The sequence below is a fragment of the Anarrhichthys ocellatus genome, unplaced genomic scaffold (assembly GCF_004355925.1).
Source record: "Anarrhichthys ocellatus isolate YVR2014 unplaced genomic scaffold, GSC_Weel_1.0 scaffold30, whole genome shotgun sequence".
Lineage (NCBI taxonomy): Eukaryota > Metazoa > Chordata > Actinopteri > Perciformes > Anarhichadidae > Anarrhichthys > Anarrhichthys ocellatus.
Genome location: NW_022280060.1, coordinates 2,202,381 through 2,226,874, shown reverse-complemented (window position 1 = coordinate 2,226,874; position 24,494 = coordinate 2,202,381). Strand labels below are relative to the sequence as shown.

The following is a 24,494-nucleotide window of genomic DNA, read 5'->3' as shown; positions in this document are numbered from 1 at the left end:
ACACACACACACACACACACACACACACACACACACACACACACACAAATACAGGTAAATAAGCATCATCAGACTATAGGAAAAGACAAATCTATCCTGGTCTGGTCTAATTGTAGAGACATTGACCAGAGAAGCCTCTGGACTGGAGCCAGTGACAGCCTAACCTGGGGCGGGGTCCTTCCTCACCACGGTAACAGCTCAGGGGGACATATCCACATCACGCTGTGTCTGAACTCATCAATCGATCAGACAACAGATGGGGAATAACATCGGAGAGGACATATTATTGTTTGAAAAGCAGTAACATAAGGATACTGTTGTGATCAATAGAAAAGCAACAGACAATGAAAATCCTTTCAGAGTTTCCTTAAAGGGATTTTCTGATTTGCTCTCTCTCCTCTCATTTCCTGTCTTCACTAATATACCAAATATTAACATACCTAAAATATCCGCATTTTTAATAGGATTTTGGAATGGAAATATTGTCTCGTGGTTTGCAAGTTTGGTATGTTTAACTATTAACTATTGAGACCTTTGAGACATGTTAAAACTCAGTATCAGCCTGCAAAATCAAACAAATTGCTCAAATTTCTCAAAGTCCCGAGAATAAAGTATCTATTGTGTCATCTGACACATTCTGTATTTTACAATCTTTTCTGAATGAGTCCTTATTAAAGAGTCGGTTTTTCCTCCCCTTTCTTCTTTCTCATTTTCTTTCTTGATCTGGATTGTGGATTGTTGGGTATTCAGTTGATATGAACAGCAGAATAAGCTTCAATTTCCAAAGGAAAAAAGAAAAAGAACCTTCCTGACTCAGCAGGAATGTCAGTGATCCTAAAAAGACCCTGTGGATACCAGAAATCGAAAAAAGAAAATGCTCCGAAATGCTCTTTTTTTCCAATCTCGTCATCTTTACTCTCATCAACTCCCTCTGAGCAAACTCAATCTCTCCTCCACTCTCTCCCATCCCCCTCTAAGTGTCTGGCACATAGTGGTGATACGATCCCTTGGTGGGCGTCGCCCCCTGCCAACTCTTGCCAGTCTAATGGAGGGCTTGCCAGCGAATGAGACTGCCAAGGTGGCAATTAGTACGTACGATTACACATAGAGGCATCCTTCTCATCTTCTCCAGCTCTATCTCTTCTCTCCTCTTTACTTCTCTCCTGTTGTGTGTTACTGGTTCCAACCTCCTCTTTTCTCTGACTTCCCTTCACAACTTGCCATGTAGCAGGAGTAACAGACTGGTGAGGCATGCGTGATTTCCTGAGAAAACCCACAGCCCCTCTATTTGAATTTCAGTCACAACAGTCCTCAGCTACACGATAACAGCCTTTAAGGAAACAGCAAGGGCAATCTGGTTTTTCATACGTCCCTCCCACTCACTCTCTCCGTGTGTGATACAGGCCATCTTGAAACAACGAGGCAGCTTGCTGAGGTAATCGTGGCCTCAAGCGTCGACACGTTAGCAAATGGTTCCATAATTACACATGTCCAAACACAATGTTGAGTGAGTCAGGGGTATCCACTGTGGAAAGGTTCACATGCTTTGCAGTCTGAGCTAACAGTCGTGTATTATTTCCAAAAGGAAAAGAATTCTCCCACAACAGTTAAATTAGAGTTTCTGCCTGTAGGACTCAAGCATGTAAACCTTCAATCAAAGTCATCTCAGTGCAGTCATGTGAGTTGAATCAACATCTCTATGACAATGTCAACAAGACTGCTTCACAGATGATAGGTTGTACTGCAGGGAAATTGTACTGAAGGTATGAATAGCAAACAGTCAGTGTAGTTGGCAATTCTAAGCCATTTTTGACTACTTGCTGGACACTAAGCCTTGAAGGGACAAGTTAGACCCGTGGATGTAACCAGAATCCCTCTGTGTCTGGGGCCACACCAGGTAAATAACATTATTTTAATGACATCCAGAACGTTTTCACGTTTTCCTGGTTTTCTGCGCACTTAATCTCACCTTCCGTCTGCTCTTTATAACAATATGTATTGAATATCTGTCCGTTCTGGGAGAGGTGAAACCACTGTTACTCTTCCTAAGGTTTCTTTTTTTTCACTCATTAAAGATTTATGGAGCTTTTTGTTATCTGAATCAAGGATGACACTGTGTAAGGGTAGACGCTGTGATGCTGTGTAGATTGTAAAAACCTTTGAGAAAATGTTGTGATTCTGCATTATATGAATACAATTGACCTATCTCACTCACCTCATTTCATATCTCTACTGTCATCCATAAGAGAAGCATGAAAATGCCCTAAAAATATGTCAAATGAATAACTTGTCTTTATATATTGGTTCATACTGTGCATCATGCTTAGGATGTTAAATGTTTGCATGCATACTGCATGTGTGAGTAGGAGTTTGGGGAGGCTGTATCTGTATTTGTAACACAGTCTGTGACCCCTCCTGTCTGCAGAGACCTCCGAATTACTAACTGATAGACAGCACTGTGACTCATCAAATATTATCATCAGTTCTCATAATCTTCATTAACTGTCTAATAAGATTGCAAACCTCGAGTGATGACCTGCAGGTGAGTGAATGAGTGAATGTGTCCATGTGTTGTAGAGAAAGAGGGAGGGAGAGACAGAGTGAGAACATTTTCATTAATTTGTCTTTGCTGTGGTCAGAATGATAATATTCCAGGGGGATCTATCTGCAGCTCACTTCATCATGCTGAACATTAATAAAAAGAGAGCTGGAAGACTATTCCATCCAGATCAACCACGACCCCTCCCTGAGTCACAATCGGCCGCTCAGATTGAACTCACAGAAAAAGCCTTCATTTTACTGCCATGCGAACGTTTTGAGCTTGTGTTTGAAGAAGGAGTACCTTCCTTTTGAAAACTGTTTTGGAAAAATATTCAGATGCATTAGATTGCATTATTTGGGACAATTCAAATGACTTCAGCCTCGTCACACACGAAGGTCGGTACCAGGAGAAGCTAACACATCAATACCTACTTCCTGATCTATACACAACACTAACAACACTAATGGAAAGGTGAAGTGTGATTGCAGGATCTGTCATCCTTGGACAAGCCTTGATGTCTTCTTCTCTGTCCCCATTCAGGCAGGTGAGATTAGAACAATCAATTAGCATGTGTCTGCCTCACTGTGTCTATAATTAAGCTTCTAATTTTGGTCGTTCAGTAACATGCTATGCACGACAACTGATCAACAGGCGAGAGAAGCAGGAGGCTCTCTGGCCATATCTTCCCCTACCGTCTTCCACAACACTTCTTCTTTATGTCATCCCTCCCTCATGCTCTCCTCTCCTCCTCCTTCCTCCTCCAACGTCGCACCCTTTCTCTCTCCAACAGCGGGTGGAGTATCGTTAAGAAGCCAGAGCTCGGCTCATCAATTATTGAACACCCACAATCATGTAGAATTCTCTAAGAACCCTGTCTGCCAAGCCATTGTACGTCTGCGCTGTGAATTGATTAATATTTCATTTGTGTGTGTGTGTGAGAGAGGTTCATCTGCAGAAATCGAAAAAAATGTCCTCTCTTTGCTCTGACGGTGAGGCACCTTTCTGGTAACTGCTGTAAAATGCCCTTTAATGTAACACCTTTCCCCCACAGAACAGACTAATGCAGACATAAGGCAATTAGGGGCATTAAACTACCATGTTATTGATGTACTCTAAGAACACATGAGTGAGGTGAAGGTTTACAAGTTTTCACCACCTCACAGTACACAGCTTCTTGTAGTATGACTTCAGCTGGTTGTTAATCCAACAAGGTGATCAACTAGTAACAGGTTGTGGTTAAAGAGGACTTTTCCCAAAATCATTTTCAAGTACCTTTGATTTATAAAATTACATACATGTGTTTCTGAGGTTTAAAGAAGACCGGTTGTTTTGAATACAGTAGATCTCACAGAATCGCCAGCCCTTTCAACACAAAACGCTGATCTTGTTTCACAAACCTGCATTCAAATACATGCTTACACACACACACTCACAAACAAACAGTTTGACTCACCCACTGAGGACCACAATGAAGTCCATGACGTTCCATCCATTCCTGAGGTAGGAGCCTTTATGAAATACAAAGCCCAGGGCGATGATCTTGATCCCAGCCTCCAAACAGAACATCCCGATGAAGTAGGGCTCCGTCTTCTCCTGTAAGAGCGAAGCAGATGATCGGAGTGATAATTAGCTGACACTGAACTGAAATGAAAGCACTGTGGATGAAAATGTCATGTTTGGGTTTCTTGAGGCTCTACAGGCTCCATCAGAGGCAGTTTAGGACTAATCTGATTTCAGCAACTTGACAGAGAAGCGTGACGTGTGGTTGTGTGTGCAGATGGTTCCCATGTGTGAATAGCTCACCAGTCTCTTCGACATGGGGGTTTTGTCCTCTCCAGGAAGGTGCTGCTCCAGAGCCAAGACGATACAGTTGGCGATGATGGTGGTTAGGATCATGTACTCAAACGGAGTGGAAGGAAGAAGTTAAGGAACTTTTGACTGACTTGGTAAAGTATGTTAGTTTGAAAGGATAAGGCTGGTGATATTCTATGTTTGTGTCAAATCCCTTTTAAAGATCAAAACCAAACATGTTTTGATCTTTCCGTCTCTGAGCATGACCTACTCTGACTGTGGCTCTCAGTCTCAGACCATAAAGTCCAAGTGAATCTTTAGAAACAGGTCATGAATATATACAGTACTTTCCTTTTCTAAAAGGTTTGTTAATTTCCTAAAACAACCGCAAACATTGCTCCAAAAGGAGTAAATAGTGCATTTGTTAGGGACTATTTTAAGCTGCAGATCTGGTGCAATAGTAAGTATTTCCGGCAACAGGATGGGATCAACTCAAAATAAAATACAGTGCCCATGTTCTTGGTAATGAAAGAGCATGCCGCCCAGTGCAACAATGGGGCTTATTTTAATAGGTTTTCAGCAACAATGGAAGTTTAAACACAGAGGAGTAAGCCATATCAGGCATTGGATACACAAACACTTGTTAGTGGCAACAGTTCATTGTTGGTTTTGGTCTTTTTGTAGAATTTGTTGACATTAAGAACTGTATAGTACATTGCCAGCCTCATCCTTTTAGTAATAGATTTGTAGGTCTATTCACCAGAGCACAGCAGTAGTTTAGGAAATGTACATAGTGTAATAAATTACACCAGAAATCTTTCATTGATATCTCTAAACAGCACGGAGAGTAAGTGCTCTTAGAATAGAGAGGGCAGATTTAATTTAGTGAATCACAGTAAACCAAACCTAGCAGCACTGCAATTACAATGTCATGTAAGCATTGATAGTGAGGCGAACACTGATTCCTCTGTATGAAACGAAACAGAATTAACGTGCATGTACAGGCGCCTCGGGGCCGTAGACACAACCAGACGCAGGCTAAACATTATGTGAGGTCAGCTGCAACAGGCAGCGACACACAGACATCCACACGCACACACACACACACACACCGAGGCAACAGAGGGCTCATCGAGGAGGGATGATTGGGTGGGCCTTAAACGCGATCCCATAAACAGGGTCACTTACTACGAGCTTCACCGCCTGCTCTATGGGACCTGTGTTGGTTGTTGGTTCAACACCAGCCGCTCTGGGGTTGAGCTAAGCCAGCAATGTGTTCTTTATCTAATGCTCTGCGTGGGCAGTCCCCATTCTGCTGGCTATGTGCAGAAGAGGTAGGAAGGAAGGGAGCTTAAATCCGCAAAGTGGAGACAGGGAGGGGAGAGCGGAAGTAAGAAGGAGGCAGCGATAACAGAAGGATGAAACAGGACAAAGTGATAAGGGGGATGACAGGAGATCTGTGGTAGAGAAGACGATGGTTATTTAGAGTGTCAGAAGCTTGCTAAACCGGTGGGTGAGGAGGAGGCAATGGGACCAAATAAGACTGACACCGGACATATTGATGCTGCATCGGCAGCTGTAGCCAGCAGGGTTACTCAGGGATATGCGAGCTATGAGAAGCTAAATAAACAAAGCCAATATAATCTTACTCCCACCAGCCCGCAGGGATTCTAACTTAAACCGAGACCGAGCCACCGATTTGACTCAGTGATTGCAAGTTTATCGCTGAGAGATTTTTTGGAAAAACAAAACCACAGCAGCCATCAGCAATGAGTACATGATGTGTGAAAACAAATGGCAAAAAAAGGTGGTTTAACTGCATGATAACTGTCCTAGGGCGAAGGTTTGTTTTCAAGAAGTAAAATATTTCTTTTGATTCACCCTCCGACAATAACTAGCATCGTGTCAGCAGCAGCCAGTCACCACGCCCCGCATCCCCACAAACACATACAACACAAACAGCAGGAGGGGGGACGCGAGACGGAGAAGAGAGAGAAGTAAGAAAGGGGAGGAAAGAGAGAAAATGAAGAAAGAAAGACAGAGGTATCCAAGGCAACAGGGTTCTCTTCCAGCCAAAAATCAACAAGACGGTTACTGGGCACCTGAACTATCTCTGTGGTCGGTCGGTCGGTCGGTCACACACACACACACACACACACACACACACACACACACACTCTGTACAAGATTTCAAAGTCTGGTTCTTTCTTATGTAGTATTAAAGTTATACATTCAAATATATTTCTATTTTTCAGATATTTTCAAGATAAAAATATTTCTGATGATTTGTGATAGTTGAATGATTTGTACTTTTGAGTAATCTCATTTGGTGATGGAACAACGTTGAACGGTGTCTTTATAAGAGAAGGAGGTTCAATTAATCTGATTTAAAAAATCAGTCGATGTTTTAAACTATCATGCACAACTAAAGACAGTTTAAATCACTTTTCTCCTCGTTCTGCCAATGAGCACCTGAGCTAAAAAGCACATGACACCTAAAATAATTTATGTTTTGACCACTTTGGGGGTAGCAGGAATCATTCGCCTGTTACACATCCAGCAGCACTCATTTGGAGTTGGGTTTCTGGCAACCTCCCAAATTAAAGTTAAATATTCACTCTCATTGAAGCTCTGTATTTGGTCTCTGCAAACTCCTCCACCAAATTAGCTCTTTAGTTAAGAGGAGATTTTAATCTTTAGCTGCTAAATGCTCCACTACATTCACCAGTTACTAGCTTTGACTGCCCGCTGTTTGGTTGTGAAGTGGACTGCATAGGGTATTCAGCCATGTAAAGTTAGATTACAGACCATAGGGAGCAAAAATGCTCCGTTGAAAGGGAACTGTGAACTGCATAGGCAAGAACTGAACGTTTCTTCACTTTGCGGCAAGTTGACAAGCAAGATTATACAACATTGTGCCTCGCTGGACCACAGGCATAGGGCCATGATAGCCAAACCAATATTGTGTAACTTTAATATTCCAACAAACGTTAATGTTGGTTGTCAGTGCAAGAATGAGCTGCTGTACAGCACTCGTGCCACAGCCAACGATGCAATGAAAGTGTTGAAAGTGAATCAAAACAGCAAAGTTGTGGACTTGAAAGCCAAAACAATGAACTGAAAGATGCTAAAGAGCTCCGTAGAGCTGAATTGCAGAGTTTGTGATATTCATCACAATGAGCAACAACAATTGTTTTTGGGTGATGCACTCATTTGCTCTGCAATCACAATAGTGTTTTAACTAATTTGCCCAGGAGCTTCCAAACAACAGATGAGTTAATCCTGATGTAACTGATGTTCCCTGACTCCAGACATTTCAATAAACCCCATGTAATGCAGTTACATTCAATGTTGACTTTGTCACTAAATTACACACTCAACAAGTGTCTTAAAACCAAACCCCTCCCCTTCCTCTGCGCCGCTCTGGAGTGTGACGCTGATCATGGATCGTCTAACAGCTTTAGCAGTGAGGCGTTTCGTGAGCAATCCTGTGAGTCACAGTGACGCTGGCACTCTGCCTCGACTCCTCAAACATGCGTGTAAAAATAGACATGGAGACAGAGTGTGATGCCCTGTGCATCTGTGAATACGCTCAGGCCCAGAGTGTAATCACCATTCGGAGTAAAATTAACTCCGTTTCCACCGGAGGAATGAAAAAACTGATAAACTACAGCTGATATTTCTATCGCTGTGCTGTTATTCAAATATGCATAAGATAAAATATGTTGTCAACTGAATGGATTTAACAGACTGCGGCAATCAAACATTCTCCAATCTATCTTGGATTCCACATCACCTCCACACCTCAGTGGTCTGCTTGAGCCAGACGATCAATCCTGACGATAAATGAGGCCATAGTTCAGTCAGTCCTATTTATACGCAGCAGCCCTGCGAGTAAACCGTGTTAACTCTGAGCCACAGCTGGCTCTTATATACACCTCTCCGCCAGGAAATAGGTGGATATATACGGTCATGATACCAAAGAGCGAGGGTTGAACATACCTCCTGTGATGTTTTGTGGACTGGTTTTATTAAATTTCTGTAAGCAGATTTCAGACCATTGCATATTTAGCAGAGTCCAAGGCCACATTTACTACTCTCATTTCTTCAGCTACACTTTGATTAAATAAGTAAAAAAATGCAAGCAGTAAGTGGAAAAAACTGTTTTTGTAATTGGAGATAAATGAGAGTAGGACCATATCAACACTAGGGTCATTTCCTTGCTAATTTTCCATTTCCATTTTGCATGCAAGGATGCAATTTAGAGGGAAATGAATGGTCTTTCTCAGGTTAAAGATGGCTAAAGATTTACAACTTTTAATGTACCCTTAATCAAATTCACATTCGTGCACTTCAAATCCTGGTGAGGATTCGAAACCAGGATTCGAAATACACAGACAGGCCTAAAAAAGAACAGTGACCTATCCTGTTTAATACTTAAAATGTCTCCCATTCAGATTTAAAAACTCAAAGTCTGACAACCAGCAAGCATGTGGTTATTACTGTGGATTAATGAAACAAACTATTAAATCTATCTATCAATTATTTAGAGGTGTACCTTCTCAATGGGAAACTTCCCGCTGCGGGGGATCCCAGTGGGGATCAGACAGGAGGAGCAGCTGTCAGTCCTCACCAGGCCTGCCACACAAAACTCAGGCCGTGGACTTAATTACCCCTTCCTCTTCCCTGCCAGGCCTTAATCAGCCTTCCATCGACTACAACCTCAGGCAGGTACAGTGGGCTGACAGTCAGACATACGCATACACATATTAAACCACCTCTTCCAAAACATACAGCACTCTGGTTTTGTATAATTCCTGAATTGATCTGCTGTTAATTGAGCACTCAGAGAAAAAAAAGAGCCTCTTACAGCGAGGTGACAGCGGCAAGTTGTTTTTCAACTCAAGGCTGACCTTTTGGCGATGTCCTGCTGACATAGTGAGTGTGTGCGAGTCTGCTGTTGTATTTCTATTTCTGTGAGGACCTATTTGAGTTTCAGACGATGAGAACAAGGCAGAAGTGAGAATGTTTTAGGGTGGTTTCCCTTCTGTAAAGGCTACAGTACGCCGGTAAGGGTTACAAATACAAATACGTTTATGTTAGGTTTAAGGTAAGGGTTGAGGTTAAACTGCTAGCTTGTGAACATAGAGGAGCATTTAGAAGCCTGAGAGACAGATTTACCTCAGGAGTTGGTAAAAACTAAAAAGTGAACAGCGAAAATTGCTCCATAACCACTAGATGTGTAAATAGGCAACTGTTTGCTCTAACAAGTTCGCCATATCAGCTTAAAAGTGCAACGTATGTCAATGTTACGTTCACAACTTGTTTCTTTTGTCCCCAAGTGGTCAGTTTTTGCAGGTCCAAGTATAATTTTGCATGCAGGGTACTTTACTTTTAATTTAGTAATAGATCTGAATACTTGTTCTACCACTGGGCATTAAGGTAAGGAAAGGGGCTAAATAAAGCATTCTGTCAATGAGGGTCCTCACAAGTATAGAAATGTGTGTGTGTCATTGCTTACATGTTTATATGTGTTCATATGAACAATGTGTGTTCTCATTTGTGCTTACTCGTGTATTTACAGTAAATGAATCCTCCCACTCCAGACATGATTCACATGTATTTAAGAGAGCAACTCATCACAGTGAATCTCAACCAGAACACAGAAAGACGCAGCTCAGCATCACTCCCCTCAAAACCATGGTAAACAGTATGATATAGTATGACTATAATAGTGAGTAATGACTTGTTATAATAGTATATGACAGTGCGATCAGACGTCATTGCATATAATTCCTGTTAATGCCGGTTAATCAGATACAGTAGAGCTCATTGGATGTAATGAGACACTCCCTCCACAACAGCACATTAACCTGGAGGTTATTTAGTCTGGCTGCTTTCCTTCTGGTCACTGCAGCACACATAATATTTGGATTAAAATTGTATTCTTGACACAGAAGATGTGCCTATGCAATTATACCATCACCATTGGTTATGACCCAACCACTAGGGGGGTGAAATATGATATGATAACTCACACACACACACACACACACACACACACACACACACACACACACACAAACACACACTTACACCTCGACCCTTTTTTCCTCAACTGTTGATTGAAATGCATTCCGTCTCTATTTTTAATCACCTCAATAGATGGGCAAGCCCAGAAAAAATAACAATAGACAGTGATTAACAATGGAGGCCCACTCATGCTATTTGCTGGGTTTTTATAATCAGTAGGCCAGTCAGTCAGTCAGGAAGCTGTTGAGTGGAGCAGAACAATAGCAGAGAGGAGGCCACACCTGGCCCGGACACCTGGTGAGCTGCACAGCAGCAGCACGCCACCGCACGCCACCGCCAACACGCCACCGATGGACATTTATGTGTTGTCGTCCTCCTCAACGACAGGCAGAAGAAATAATATAGTCTCTCCCCTTTTCAGTAAATAATGGCAGGGCGAATCATTTTAAGAAACGAGCCATTAATGTAACATCATTATTGAAAATCAATAAAAGTGTTATGTAATACAGATTTGGATAAAGTCACACCTTGAATTAATAGCAGCATGAGCGCAGTGCAGAGCGGCAGCCGTGAGCTAGCCATTAGGACATGCTAACATGCATGAATGCACTAAAAAGAAGTGCAACCGGCCCGGCTATGTCAACATAGCACGGCGAAGCTCGGATTACAACGCACAAAGAGGGAGAGTGACTTCATTCTCTGCTCAGGTAGACATTATTCCACTACTGTATATCTTTACATAACAAATAGCTGTTTGCTGCTAAAGTAATCCTGCACATAGCACCTTTAAGCAGGCAGCTGGTCAGGTTGTGATAAGTGGTTGAGTTTAAGGCTGCAACTCCCCACAACAAAGCGTTAATTACTACAAAAATGCTAATCAGAGTTTCCCAAAGTCTAAGGAGATATCATCAACTGTGTCGTTTTGTCTGATCAACAGTCCAAAACTTAAAGATATTCAGTTTATATGTGATATAAAACAGAAAAGAAGTTGAATCCAGTGAATATTTGTAATTTTTTTTTAAAAACAGACCAGAACAATTGCTGAATTATCATAATAGTTGTCAATTAATTTTCTGTCCATCGACTACTCGATTAATCGACTAATCGTTGCAGCTCTAGTTGAGCTCGATATATTCACTGTACATAACTTGTCAGGAGGGACGGTGAGTGTTGTGGCAACAGCAGGTCTTCATCGCCTTTTGTTTACAGAAAAGATTTACAACCATAAACCGCAAAACTCTTTTGTGTTCCTCTAATCCTCTTTCCATTGACATCTCCTCCCCTTCTGCACTTTTGTCTAGCTATAGCTATTGTCATAACCTGAGTTATAACCTGATAGATAATTCCATACACTTTTGGATTATTGACCTATAAAATGGTAAAATAATGTCACTGGTACACTCAAGTCTGATTTAGTGCTTAGTTTCATGTTCTTAATTCCTAATTCCCTGTTGCACAGTATTGGATTAAATTCGAATGAATGAATCAATTAAATAAACCCCCCAAAAAGTAATTTATCACTCAAGCGACTCCTAGACTGAACTCAGATGAGATTGGTTGAATTTCTCATGTCTTGCCCTGTGTGTGCTGTCCATGGTGCTGAAAGAGACATTGGGGCCAGACACTAAAGATAATTTGGCTGTTTAAGGACTTTGGTTTTCTGTGAAATGGTGTGCACTTGTGGAAATATGATAGATTGTTCTTGATTATTTGTTACACTGGGAAGCAGTTTACCCACCTTAGTAATCCACTCCTTTCATATCTCCGATGATGAATGCGTTTGTATATTTCACACATTACGCTCTTCATTTACACCATGAAGCAGAAAAAGGATATGGCCACTCAATGACTTTCTTGGCATACTTCCTGACCACGTTGTCCTCGCCAAAGATGAAGAGGGACCTGTTGACGGTGAAGCAGTTCTCCCTGACCGGGATGGGGTTGTACAAGGCCATGGTGCGGGCACGCTGCGCTTTGGTCTGCTTGAAGGCAGGGGAGATGCCACCTGTGGACACAGCCGCCCCATCGCGGTTCCGGTTGCGCTCGGACCCTCCATCACCGGAGCTCAACAAGCCCGGGACGTCGTCTCCAAACCGGGCCATTCTGTTTGGAGGGGAGACGGGAGAGGAAAAGGAGGTTATAGTCTCCTAGAAAGCAGGGTGCGGTGCTGCGCTAGGCGTGACAGCGGCGGAAGGGCGAGAACCTGACCAGTTTTAGTCCATCGTCAGTTTTATTCGCAAAAAAACACCGAACTCAGTGTTCCACAACTTCAAAATCTGTTCAAAACAATCACGGATTCTCCAGTCGGTCCAATTAGAGGCGCTCGTCGATTTCAAGTGCGCTCTGCGTAAAACAAAGAACTGAAATCCAAAAAGTAATTCAATTCCGCCTTATTTAACAATCTGTCGTCTTGAATTAAGCTGTAAAAACGGACCAATTTCACAGCGTTTGATTCACATCCAAACACTAATATCTTAAAGTAGGCTGCAACAGGTCACGTCTTCAGCCATCCTCAGTCCGCTGAGCGAGAAGCACGAGAGCAGATTGATCCATGGGGTTTTTAAATAAACTAGCGGCAGTCCTCTGAGTAATTCAGAGCACATCACTCCTGTCTTCCGTCTCCTCTTCTCTGTTGACCACCTACCACAAGAGCACTATCCTATTGCGTGCGTAGGACGACCGGAAAAAAAAAAAAACTTTGGCATTTTCCACGACATTTCGCCCCCCTTCCCGAAACAACGCGAACAAAACAAACTGTCAACTACGTGTCACGCGTAGGAAAAGAAAATCATCTGTCCGTCTTTCCTGCATGGGGATAGTGAAAGAAGTGTCTGTACCTTCCCCACCGCACTGTTAGAGCAGAAGGAGAGAAGACAGCAGTGTCTCCTCATGCGCCATGCACTTCTCATATAGCCTCCGTTCAGCCCCACACATGCACTTCAACATGCTGCAGATTGAGTTAACAAAGCAAGTGTTAACGTACAAATCAGGACAAACAATTAACAAAGTCACGATGTGATGAAGACACATATTAGGTGCCTCCATCTTGACGAGTTGAGATTATGTAAACCAATTAAACCTGTTAGGCTATTCACGATATTAAGACCAGCGCTGGCTTTATGCTTTCGCTGAACATGTGGGTACAATTCTTTGTAAAATACTAAAAGTTCACTTTGGGATCACTTCAGCTTTTTCGTGTGACTGGTCAGTATAGGCTACCATTTGAAGAGGGGCCATGCTGTGATATTTGATTCGGATTGTGTTCACCCCACATGGTCGTCCGGAAGAGCAAACTGAGAAGCTGGTCACACATCGAGTGTGCAGGAGTAAACACCTGTTGTGAAGAAAAAAAAGACACTCAGGAGGACAGCAGCAAGCATCTTTGACTAAGTACAGTGTTCAGAACCTACTATTGAGAGGCTTGATAGTGAGGGGGAGTTGTGCTGCTGAGTGTTGGCTGGAAGTGATCACATCTACTACTCTCATGAGGATGAAAGCTTTTTACAATGAAGAGAGAGAGAGAGAGCGGGGGGGGGGGGGGGGCACGTTGGGTTGGAAGGGTGGAGTTGAAATGTTACATCTGTCAGATCTGAGATAATTGGCTTTAAGAGGATAAATCTGTTGAGGTTCTATGTGTCTTTTATCATCAATAAATCCCTTGAAATGAGCAAAACCGATGATGAATTGATGCTACAGTTTTTTTTATTTTATCGGTGAAGCCAACTTCTCAAGTAGCTCTTCCTCTGTGCACAGTAGAGCTTTGTGCTAAAATCAGCATGCTAACAACCTCATTATAATAATGCTAACATTTTAGTTAGTCATTTGGGAAACAAACTTCTAAGTACTAAACACAAAATACAACTGAGAGCGTGAATATCATTAGTTTGCAGGTATTTGTATTTGCAGGAAAGTCTTCAGACAAATACACATTTTGACCTAATGTCATCACAATGGGGCACATCTGTACCAAATGTTATGGCAATCTATCCAATTGTTGTTGAGAGATTTCACTCAAAACCACAAGTGTGAACCTCATGGTGGCGCGAGAGAAAAAGCCAAGGGATTTTGCCATCTATAAAATAGTTAGAGATATTTTAGTGTGAACAAAAGTGGTGGATCGACTGACAGACTGACTTTGCTATCTGCTAAAACACATCAGTGAGCAACAGCTTTGCCATGGATACGATGTTTCTTCATTATTATGAACATGGGCACTGTACTGTTTGTGTGGAACTTGTTATAATTGAGTCAATCACAAATACTGCCAACTGTCCTGCTGCTGTAAATATTAAGTGTGTATTAATCCACAGCTAAAAACAGCCAATAACTGCACTATTTACCTTTATTTTAATAACATTTGCTAAAAACTACAGTGCCCAGCTGTTTTAAGAAACTACTGAGCCTGCTTATTATGAAAAAGAGCAACTGTCCAAAAAGATGTAAAGCATGAAGTGAAATGAATGAAAGCCTTTATTCTCAAACAGCATCAAGCTGAGAGAATTAGTGTGAATAGCAATTTACCAGTAAACTGATGTTGATGGAAACAGAAGTCAAAGAGAAGATGAACCACAGGAGAGAGTTAACCACAACGCTGACACTGATGGGTATTTAGTGATAGTGGTATGACGAAGGCAGTGATCAATGGTGTGTGGCCTCCAACTCATTAGAGCTCAAACACATTATTGGCTTTAAAAATAGAACAGATAACAGACAGATTACTGACATCTCCTCCTTATAAGCGATGAGAAGAGACGTACAAATTGTCCTATAACGGTCTCCTCCAGTTATGAGGCAAAAAACTGTTGAAAGATCACGTTTCACTTGCTTTTTGTTATTTCAATCTTGGCTAAGTGTGATGGAAATGTGACTTCTGCCACTTCCTCTGTGCAGCAGTGATACCCTCACAGTGTTTTCTGCCAGGAGAAGAGAGCGGAGCAGCCACGGCTCTCTTGGCTGAGAGGTGAGGGGTGAATTATGGTAATTAGAGGTTAGCAATAGGGATGATTAGTGTGGAAGGACAATTGTTCTTTCCTGGAAAAAGGCAGAAGGCAAGTGGGTGGAGTCTCTTTGTTGCAGATGATGCTTTGAGTTTCTATAATTAAAAAAGGTATTTTTTGAAGGACTAGTGAACCCAAGTGAAATATGACTTCAATGTTTTTGCTGGAAGGCTCAGATCAATTAATCACACGTTCAAATTGACATCACTGGCCCTAAAGCTAGATGGTAGAAATTTCTAATAAATCACACTTTATAAAGAGCTTGTAACTAATGGCTTTATTGATGGTTAATAAACAATCAACTAATGCTTTATAGATCAGTTATAAGTCATTGACAGCAATAATATTTGGGTTGCAAGGTTGTGAAAAATCCCTTTGTCTGGTGTTTATCCTTACTATTTGGTAATAAAGCTTAATAATCCATTTATAAAATCATGGGTTTCTTACTTTCCAATACGCCATCCAGTCTGCGGTTATACATATCAATAAGTGGTCATTGAGGCGTCTTCCTGATGCGTTGTCTGAAAGATAAAGCGAGCATCAGACTGGAGGAAGATTTTTCACAACCTGGCAACCTAAAAGTTGTTCTTATCAAATTAAAAATAAGACTCCTACAGCTACAAGTGCCGAAAAAGAACATCTTTCTCACAGAGGCAACAGGAAGTCTTACAGGAATTTTGAAAATGTATAGGAACCCTAAAATATATTCAGCTGCATTGTGCTCTCTATACTTACAGAATCTATACTATTGAAGGTATATATTGGTGGAGACATTTTGACATTGTTTATGTTGGAAAGTCTTCTCCTCGGTGTAAGAGATGTCTAGCTTGCAAAAAAAAAAAAAACTAGCCGGTTACCAAGGTTACTTGCTGTCGTGACAGCAGATTGACGATCCGTGCTTCGTTAATGGGACTCAGTGACAGGACCGAGGTGAGAACAAAGATTTCAACTCAAAAATAGAACGAGTGAACAGAGATACCTGGCACGCTCGTATCCGAAACATGGTCATTATCAGGCTCTTCGCTTAATAGTCCTGTAACTAAATTAGCTTCTTAACCCTGAGGAAGAGAACAGCCACGTGAAAGCCCACTGGAGAATTCACTTTACACACTTTTGATTTGTCATATGTGAACATTTGCTGCCAACATCTTTCCGTCGAGCTTCCGCGCTTTGAATACACATGCCTTTTCACGTGGCTCATCCCTCTTTGCTACAGTGCAGCGTTTACTGTCCTTACTGTAGTTCTAAACCATAAATAGATTGGAACTACAACAGACACAACCGGGATGGCCAATTTACTGTTTGTGCACGTGTACTCAACAAGGCTTTAATTGACAAAGTTAGCCTGTTGGTTTAAGGTTAGTTTGTATGATTAGTCTGGATTTTTGCAACCTAGTCCAACATGGATTTGACACATCTATGAGGTATTGTTCAGCTCAGTAATGCAAAAGATATCAGCTTCAGAAACATTGAGACAACTTTAGTTTCCTGATTGCACCCAGAAAGAACAGCAGCACCACATATACTATGTAGTGCAGCAAATACTGTACAATTGGAGCTAAAAGAGACACCCAGTCTAGAATAAAGGAAAACTAAAAGGTAAACACTCTTATCTTTACTTCTTGGGTGACAGAATGAAGCTCACAGTCTGGATCGTATAAATGCATTTTGAATGGAACAAAGTCTAAATGATAGACTTTTATTCACACACACCTCCAGCCGTTTATGTAGGTTTTTCTCATTTTTGTTGCTTTGTGGAGCACTTTAGTTGAAAACTAAGTCAGGTAGTTGAATAGTAATAAGGCAAAATAAAAGGAAAGATTAATCATTGGTTAAATGACAAGTAGTGTAATTGGAGGAGTGTAAGTGCTTCCAGCAAGTGCAGTGAGTAACACACAGAGCAGAAGACACATTATTTACGCAGTGCTCTGAGACAGACAGGCAGACAGACAGACAGATGTCAGATAAGGAATCTGTGTGTCTGTCTGAGTAAGACTTGTCAACACATTTCCATCATTGTGGAGAACACACTTGTTTACAACCATGGGAGGGGCTTTACATGTGCAGGTACAATTTTAGATCACAGTGCACTTACAAGGCAGTGTGTGTGTTTGTGCCCGACTACGAAATGCACCATAAATGGCACATTTTGGCAAATACTGAGCCGTTTGTTTGTTTTGCTATTACATGCAAAGGCATTATTCCAATTGACACAGCCTGCACAAAAACGGCACACTGACAAATAAAGTAATTTCTGAACCACAAAATAATCAAAACATGTCAAACAAATAAATGGGAGCAATCGGTAAAGTCAGTAGTGTAGGGAGTGGATGAGTGAAAATGCGCTGCTCGGGTATTGTACTGTAAAAAGCAAGAGAAAGGAAACTGAAAAGCCACAAGCGATCAAAGCGCCAGCAAATGCACCAGGCCAACGGGCCGTCACACAATTGATTCAATTTACGAAAATGCATCAGCACAAAAACAATCTGTTCACACAGCTGATGTATGCTGCTGCTGCTGAATGACTGACTAACGAATAAATATGAGTAAAAACACAACCACTGAATATTTCCAGTAGAAATGAGCTTGAAGCACAGTTGGAGATGTGGATGACCACATGTTGAGCCACTGCTAAAACAACTGTATTGAATGGAAATTTGGTGAATTTAATTTAAACTCACTTTTACTGTGAAAAAAGTATTATTTTGGATATAATTCACCTCCAACAACACCTACCTAACTGTAGCGTCAGTATGTGTCAAGTGCTGTGTTTTTATTGATTAACTTGTACATCATCTGATCATTAAAAAAAAAAAGAAAAGTAAACCTATTAAGTTGCCCAAAATAACCGCTGTGCTGGGTCAGTGTGCCATCGGCCAGACCCCAGAATGCAACATGACACAGAAAAGCTCCGGGCAAACAGAAGGACAGACAGACGACAAAGCCAGACCTATTGATGTGGCGAGATGAAGGGGCTGGGGGATTGGACTATATTTAGCTTCATTGAGATGATAATGGTTGGAACATGAGAAGACTGTTGTGTATGCGTGCGCGAGTGTATGTGTGCCTTTGCATGCGTCTGGGTGTGTGTCAACGATGAGCTGTACAAGAACCACAATTTACATGGGCTTTACATTGGGAACGTGTTTTTGATAGAAACAGGAATAATTACAATTGGGCTTGGCAGAATCAATAGTAATCTCTCTGATATTGCATGGAAGCAGCAGCACCGCTGCTTTCTTTCCTGGCCTTGATCAGCGCCCAAAGGAAATGTGATTAAACATATTTACCCTGTGGCACGATTTCTCTGCCTGTCTCTCTTACTCTCTTTCTGTCTCTCTCTCTCACCCTCCTCTATCTCGCCAGCTGTCTTACGCTCTCTCCCCCTTCTCTCTCTCTCTCTCTCTCTCTCTCTCTCTCGACCCAACCCAGATTTCTGCCTTCGACTGTTGTCTTCCTCCTACTTGTTCCCTAGCAACTGAACTGTCATGCCCCCTATTCTCAGCCCTGTGAATTTGTCACCGTAACCCTAGATTTTATGGAATAAGCTATATAAATCATCGTTCCCCAAGGAGGGCTGAGTTATGATCGTTGTCTCCAGGCAAACGACTCTGGTACAAGCATGTTGTTAACCTGGTTTCTGCCATATTTTAAGTTTAGAGCGGTCAACGCAACAGTTGGGCAGTGAATGGTGTGCTGCGATCATCAACCAGATAACAAAACAAACGCTGACATTTATACGGCTGTCTGAGATGCTACATCAATTTAAGTGACTTCAGTTAGAAAGATAAAGGATTTTGCAACCGGGTCTTTGGCCTGCCCGTGGACTGAATCTGCTGTGATGAACTTGTTGACTTAGAGGAGGACTATTCGTACACTGACAAAAGGCTTTACACAGCTTTGAGGCCCAGGGAAGCTGAGCAGCAGATGAAAACACTGCAGTGCAGCCTTTGACAGCACACTGTCTAATGTTTGTCCTTCTAATACAAAATAAAAAAACAAAAGTAATGTAATGATTTTGGGACAGAATTTGACTATCATTGTGAGAACACTTTTGTTTACATTTAGATCTAAGATTGTACCTTTTAGTACCTGTTTCTTAAGGCTATGTGATACAGAACACTCTGGGAAACATAACGTCTTTAAAATGAAGAATCAAGTTATGAAAGACAGAATGAAACAGTTAATGAAGGAATCAATTGTGCAAAGAAAATGGAATGTCATGGCAGGTTTAGCAGCTACCGCCATCATAGTCCAGGAGGATGACATTTTCAGCTCATATTTAATATGTAATAGAAGGCCAGTGATGGTTTTGGTTATTAGTATAACACTAATTTATATGTGTGCTAACCCAACTGTCACATTATGCATCCTAAATGATGTCTAATACTGCATATTTCCTTGAATAAAGTCAAGGGTGGAGGGAACTACGATTGCTGAGCAGTTATCTCCATCTAGTGACAAACAGAGGTACTACATTATTTAATGGGACAGAAAACTCTCCATTTCTATTTGGATATGTGGAGTTCAAAGATGTACATGTAGCACCAATTGAAAGGACCAGGCATGTCTAACAATTGATTCTATTGTCTGACAACTTTGTTGTTACTCTTCTTTCTATATTTTCCTACAAACTATTAACAATAGGAGGATATTTATGTTCATGTAACAGCTGCCTCGGTTCTTTATTATTTTGTTCAGTCGGCCCATGATGCATTTCTTAGGAACTTTCCAGACCTGCATTTCTCCATCCACCCACCGGAAGCAAGGAACATCCCGATTACCCTCCATAGTATTTATACTCGCCCTTTTTCAGCCACGTTTGTCAACGCAAGCATTTTCTCTGAGGGTACAATTTATTGTACATATAACAGATCTGAAAGAGGAGGAAAACATGAGTTTGCAGAATAAACCCCTTAACATGTAGTTTTATTGTTCAATGAAAATAACACATTTAAGTGATTTTGGGTATGTTTCTGCCCAACATTTATGATCAGTGGTTTGGAGACCTTTCTTACTCTCAACAGTTCAGAAAGACAGTGCAAAACAAACAAACAAACAACTCCATTAAATCCTGATATACAGTAAAGAAGCAGATGGGTTAATAAAGAAAAATCCATGAATAAGGATTTGTCAGTGACTGATTGGTGCTGCTGCTATTTACATTTTTATATTAAACCATCCATTGGTCCATGTATCTATCTGGCTCAAAATTTGAGTGTTAATAATCAAACTGGCAGCCAGACGGATCAATACTGGCACAGGCAGCTGTATATTTATCACAGAGGTGTGCAAGGGCCTGCCGGTCATAACCAGAAGGCTGGTGGATACTTTACTCAGATTACTACGACTGCCTCAGCAGCTGCAGATTGGGCATGCTTGGTTTTTCACTCTACAGGACAGACTTTCCCCACATCATTACCTAATGGCTTCTTAAGTGGCAGCTGCTCTGATCTGGAAAACATACTGTGCAGACAAGCTCGACTGAAGCTGCAGTGAATCACTAAGACTGTGGATTATGAATGGCCTCTGGTGGGCAAAACAACGCTCATCTAACACACACACAGGATCAAATCAAACTTTGGCTTGAGATGAATGAAATGGAGGAATGATTCGTCAGTTCTTTGTGAGTTTGCAGTCTCAATCGCTTTATCAATGTTTCAGCATGTAGGGGGAGTTAAAGTGTGCCAAATTAAACCCCAAAAGAGCTTTACATGTGCGAGTTGTCATTTTTGTCCTCATTGTGCATCTGCATGAATAATCCTCCAGAAACTCTATTTCAATTGTTCCTCTTCTCTTGTAGATCCCTCCAGTTGGATTTTGATGGCGCGTTTACCCATTTATTTTAAACAACATTGTGAACAGATGATTACTTCACAGGCAAAGACACAATTCACAGTCTTATGAGTGCATGAATGAGCCGGTCTGTGCACTAGAGAGTTCTCAGCAGCTCCACTAGAGGTCACAGACACAACGTTGAAGCCGCAGTTCGCTGCTGTGTTGGATATTGATGACGACTCAGTTTGCTTACCCAGCATCCTTCATCCCATTTGTCAGAACTACTACCCTCCTGGAGCAACATAAGTCACACAGCTGCAACATTTGGGCTCCCTCTGGTTTTGGGGAGGAGGGGGGGAATGAATGAGATGAATATCTTGCACACACACTTCAGGCGTGTCTCTGGCTTGTTTCCCTGCATAAGTCTCCAACAATGGATAATGTGTGTATCTTGATGCTGGCCACATACTCCCCAACCCGCTACTGAATTGTAATCTCAAAATAGGTGCCAAAAAAGGCTATTCGATATAGCTAAAGCCCCGCTCATAAGCTCATTTGGCTTGAAAGCTTTAGTGACTGAAAGAAATCCTGTCGCACTACAAAGGTATTATTTTGCTCCAATAAGCTAACAGCAGTGAACTCTCAGAGCACAGCACAATCATCTTTGATATTTAAATCTGAAGCTTTGAATAAACAGATGGGAGTGAATTCAAGGTCTATGACAGGGCACACATTCATCCTCTTCAGCGTGTCAGGACTTTAATGTTGAAAGAAGCACATGACAGCTTAGCTATAGTTTGAGCATACGCACACACACATAAACACACCGTCTTTGCATACACACACACAGCAATGGAAGTAAAGTAAGTATTAAAGTTTCGTTCTGAAATGGTGAAATCAGCCTGAATACAGCTCAAGGGCATGATAAAAAGAACCGCGGAGGACTGTTATCACATTCAGTGGACATTTTCCATCTAAATCCTGACAAAAGATCCTGATAAAAGAATGAATTATAAGAGCTTTTCCAAAGAAGCAATGACATGTTTTTTGTGGGGGAGTTTTCAGGAGAAATAATATTTTCTGGAATATGTGATTTGATTGTATTTCTGATTCAACTTGACATTTTGCTACCTGACAATCAAAGACCGAAATCACTCCCTTCCTCATGTTAGCTATTAGCCAGTCCCTATTTTGAAAGGGGGGTTAAAGGTGTCACTTCTGTAGCCAAACATCATTACATGAGGGTGTTTTATTTGTCTGTGTGCATGTGCACAGGTTGGCAGGTCCCATTGCTTCCTGCACTAAATGGTTTAATATCAAAGGGCAGAGTGGGAGGTCAACACAAAGTGCTGCTTTTCCCAGCAGAAGCTGTGCAGCAAACCAGCTGCTCAGAAAAAAAAGTATCTTTTCAGCGTATAAACCTTTCTGTGAGTAAGTTAAATAACTATCTAACATGAATTCCTTCTTATTTTGACAGGGCCTGATAGAAGTAAGTAAATAAATAATGGATTCTTAATCAAGGCGGTAGCTTTGTGTTCCTCACGCGGCTTTCTGTGTTATTTTCGAGAATTACAGTTAAGACCGCTACACTTCTGAGAGCTTTCTCACTTACACAGAAACAAAAGTAAAATGACACATACAACTCCATCCAGCACAGAGCCTGAAACATTATTTCAAGATATTGCTCGAGGCAAGCACATTTATCGTCTTATCAATTATTAAACAGATAATAAATGCAATAAGTGCCTGCAAACCATATGCATTTAGACTCCTGCTTTTGGTGTGTGTGCCCATCTGAATGTGATTGTGTAATAGTAAATGAGAGAGCAGGCTTGTGGTGTTAAATGGGAGGACCTGAGGCCATATTTCATGGAGAAGTCCCTCAGGATATGTAGCTGATGTCATAAAGCAGGGCATGAGCCCGGAGATGCATGGTAGTAACATTTAGGGCTGTGATACTGAAAGAACGGGGAACAGGTAATGGGGGCATGCAGATGATCATCTGTGTTGAGTATAGGGCATGTGGGGGGGGGGGTGTTGAGCTCTGAACTAATATAACTTTATAATGTAATCACAAAATGACAACATCAATCTTTTGGTCCATCGCTTTGGCTTTGGTCCAGATTGAAATATCTCAACATCTAAAAGATGAATTGCCAGAGTATGTACAGACATTCATAATTCCCCGATGGTGAATCCTAATGACTTTGGTGACTGTGGGGTTTGTGGTTTTAAGTATAAAGTCTCAACAGCTGTTGTTATGTCCACCTCAGGATGAAATTTGGTAATCTCCTAATTTTGCATTTAGCACCATCATTAGGTCAACATTTGTGTCCAATACTTTGTTTTATGTCCAAATGTCTGCAAATCTAATCACATTCCCTTCAACCTCAGTTGTGCACTGTGTTTAGCGCTGATTGACACATATTATCAACCTAACACACTAAACTAAGATGGGGATTGTGGTAAGAAAGTATTCTTACTAAACATCAGTATGTTAGCTTTGTCAATTTTGGCACGCTGACGTTAGCATTTAGCTCAAACCGCTTTATTAATAGTGACAACAGAGATTGACAGGTACATGGGACAGTGAGAGGGAGGTGTGGGTGACAAAGGTCCCCAGCCAGAATCGAATTGGGGACATTGTGGTGATAATACAATACGACAATAAAAATATATGGTCAGAAAAGCTATTTTTAAACACTAACTAATTTCATCAATCTTTGCATAAGAGTTAATCATCAAAGACAACAATGACTATGCCATAATTAGAGCAATAGAAAATAAATGCTGTTAATCGATGATAAGGCATTATGAAGTCACTCACACACACAAAACAAATTCCGTCAAAAATTAAAAAAAAGAGTTTCATACCATTTCCCTCAGTATCGGTCTGTCTTTGCTGCACTCCTAAACTCTTTCCCATCCCTCCAATGTCTTCATTCTACACCCCAGAGCAAAATGTCATCGAACTCAGACACCATCATCTGCTGACATAGCACACAGCTCGGTAACTCATGAACTCTCTGCATCTCTGTGATGGTCATCAACAGTGTCAGTTTGCAGGTTTGCCACCCAAACACAGAAAGACGGACAGAGGAAGAGAGCAAAGGAAGAAACAAGTGCGGGTGGAGGGAGAGTGTGAGACTGAATGCAAGCAGCAGTGGATCATTTTGTCACTTAATGAGAAGTGCTCCACCCTAAACCCAGTACAAAACCAATACATCCTTGACGCAGAACACATATGCCAGCTTGAATGAAATAAAAACATTATTACAGAGTGTGCAAGTAAACAAACATTCCCCCCCCCACCTCCCACCCCGCCCCCCCACATCGCCCTGGCGCCACCCGCC

At 41.5% G+C, this 24,494-nt stretch overlaps 1 protein-coding gene across 12 annotated transcripts in view; it reads right to left on the bottom strand.

Annotated features, from left to right (window-relative positions):
- The window catches only part of cacna1ea (calcium channel, voltage-dependent, R type, alpha 1E subunit a), an 81,491-nt gene that overhangs the window by 41,675 nt on the left and 15,322 nt on the right, over positions 1 to 24,494 (bottom strand). For all 12 annotated transcript variants that reach the window (XM_031864298.1, XM_031864292.1, XM_031864294.1 and 9 more), the window contains 3 exons: positions 12,203 to 12,469; positions 4,346 to 4,451; positions 3,996 to 4,135 (listed from right to left, as the gene is read on the bottom strand). In XM_031864298.1, coding sequence (XP_031720158.1) covers positions 3,996 to 4,135; positions 4,346 to 4,451; positions 12,203 to 12,469 — 513 coding nt within the window. The remainder of the gene's footprint in view (positions 1 to 3,995; positions 4,136 to 4,345; positions 4,452 to 12,202; positions 12,470 to 24,494) is intronic.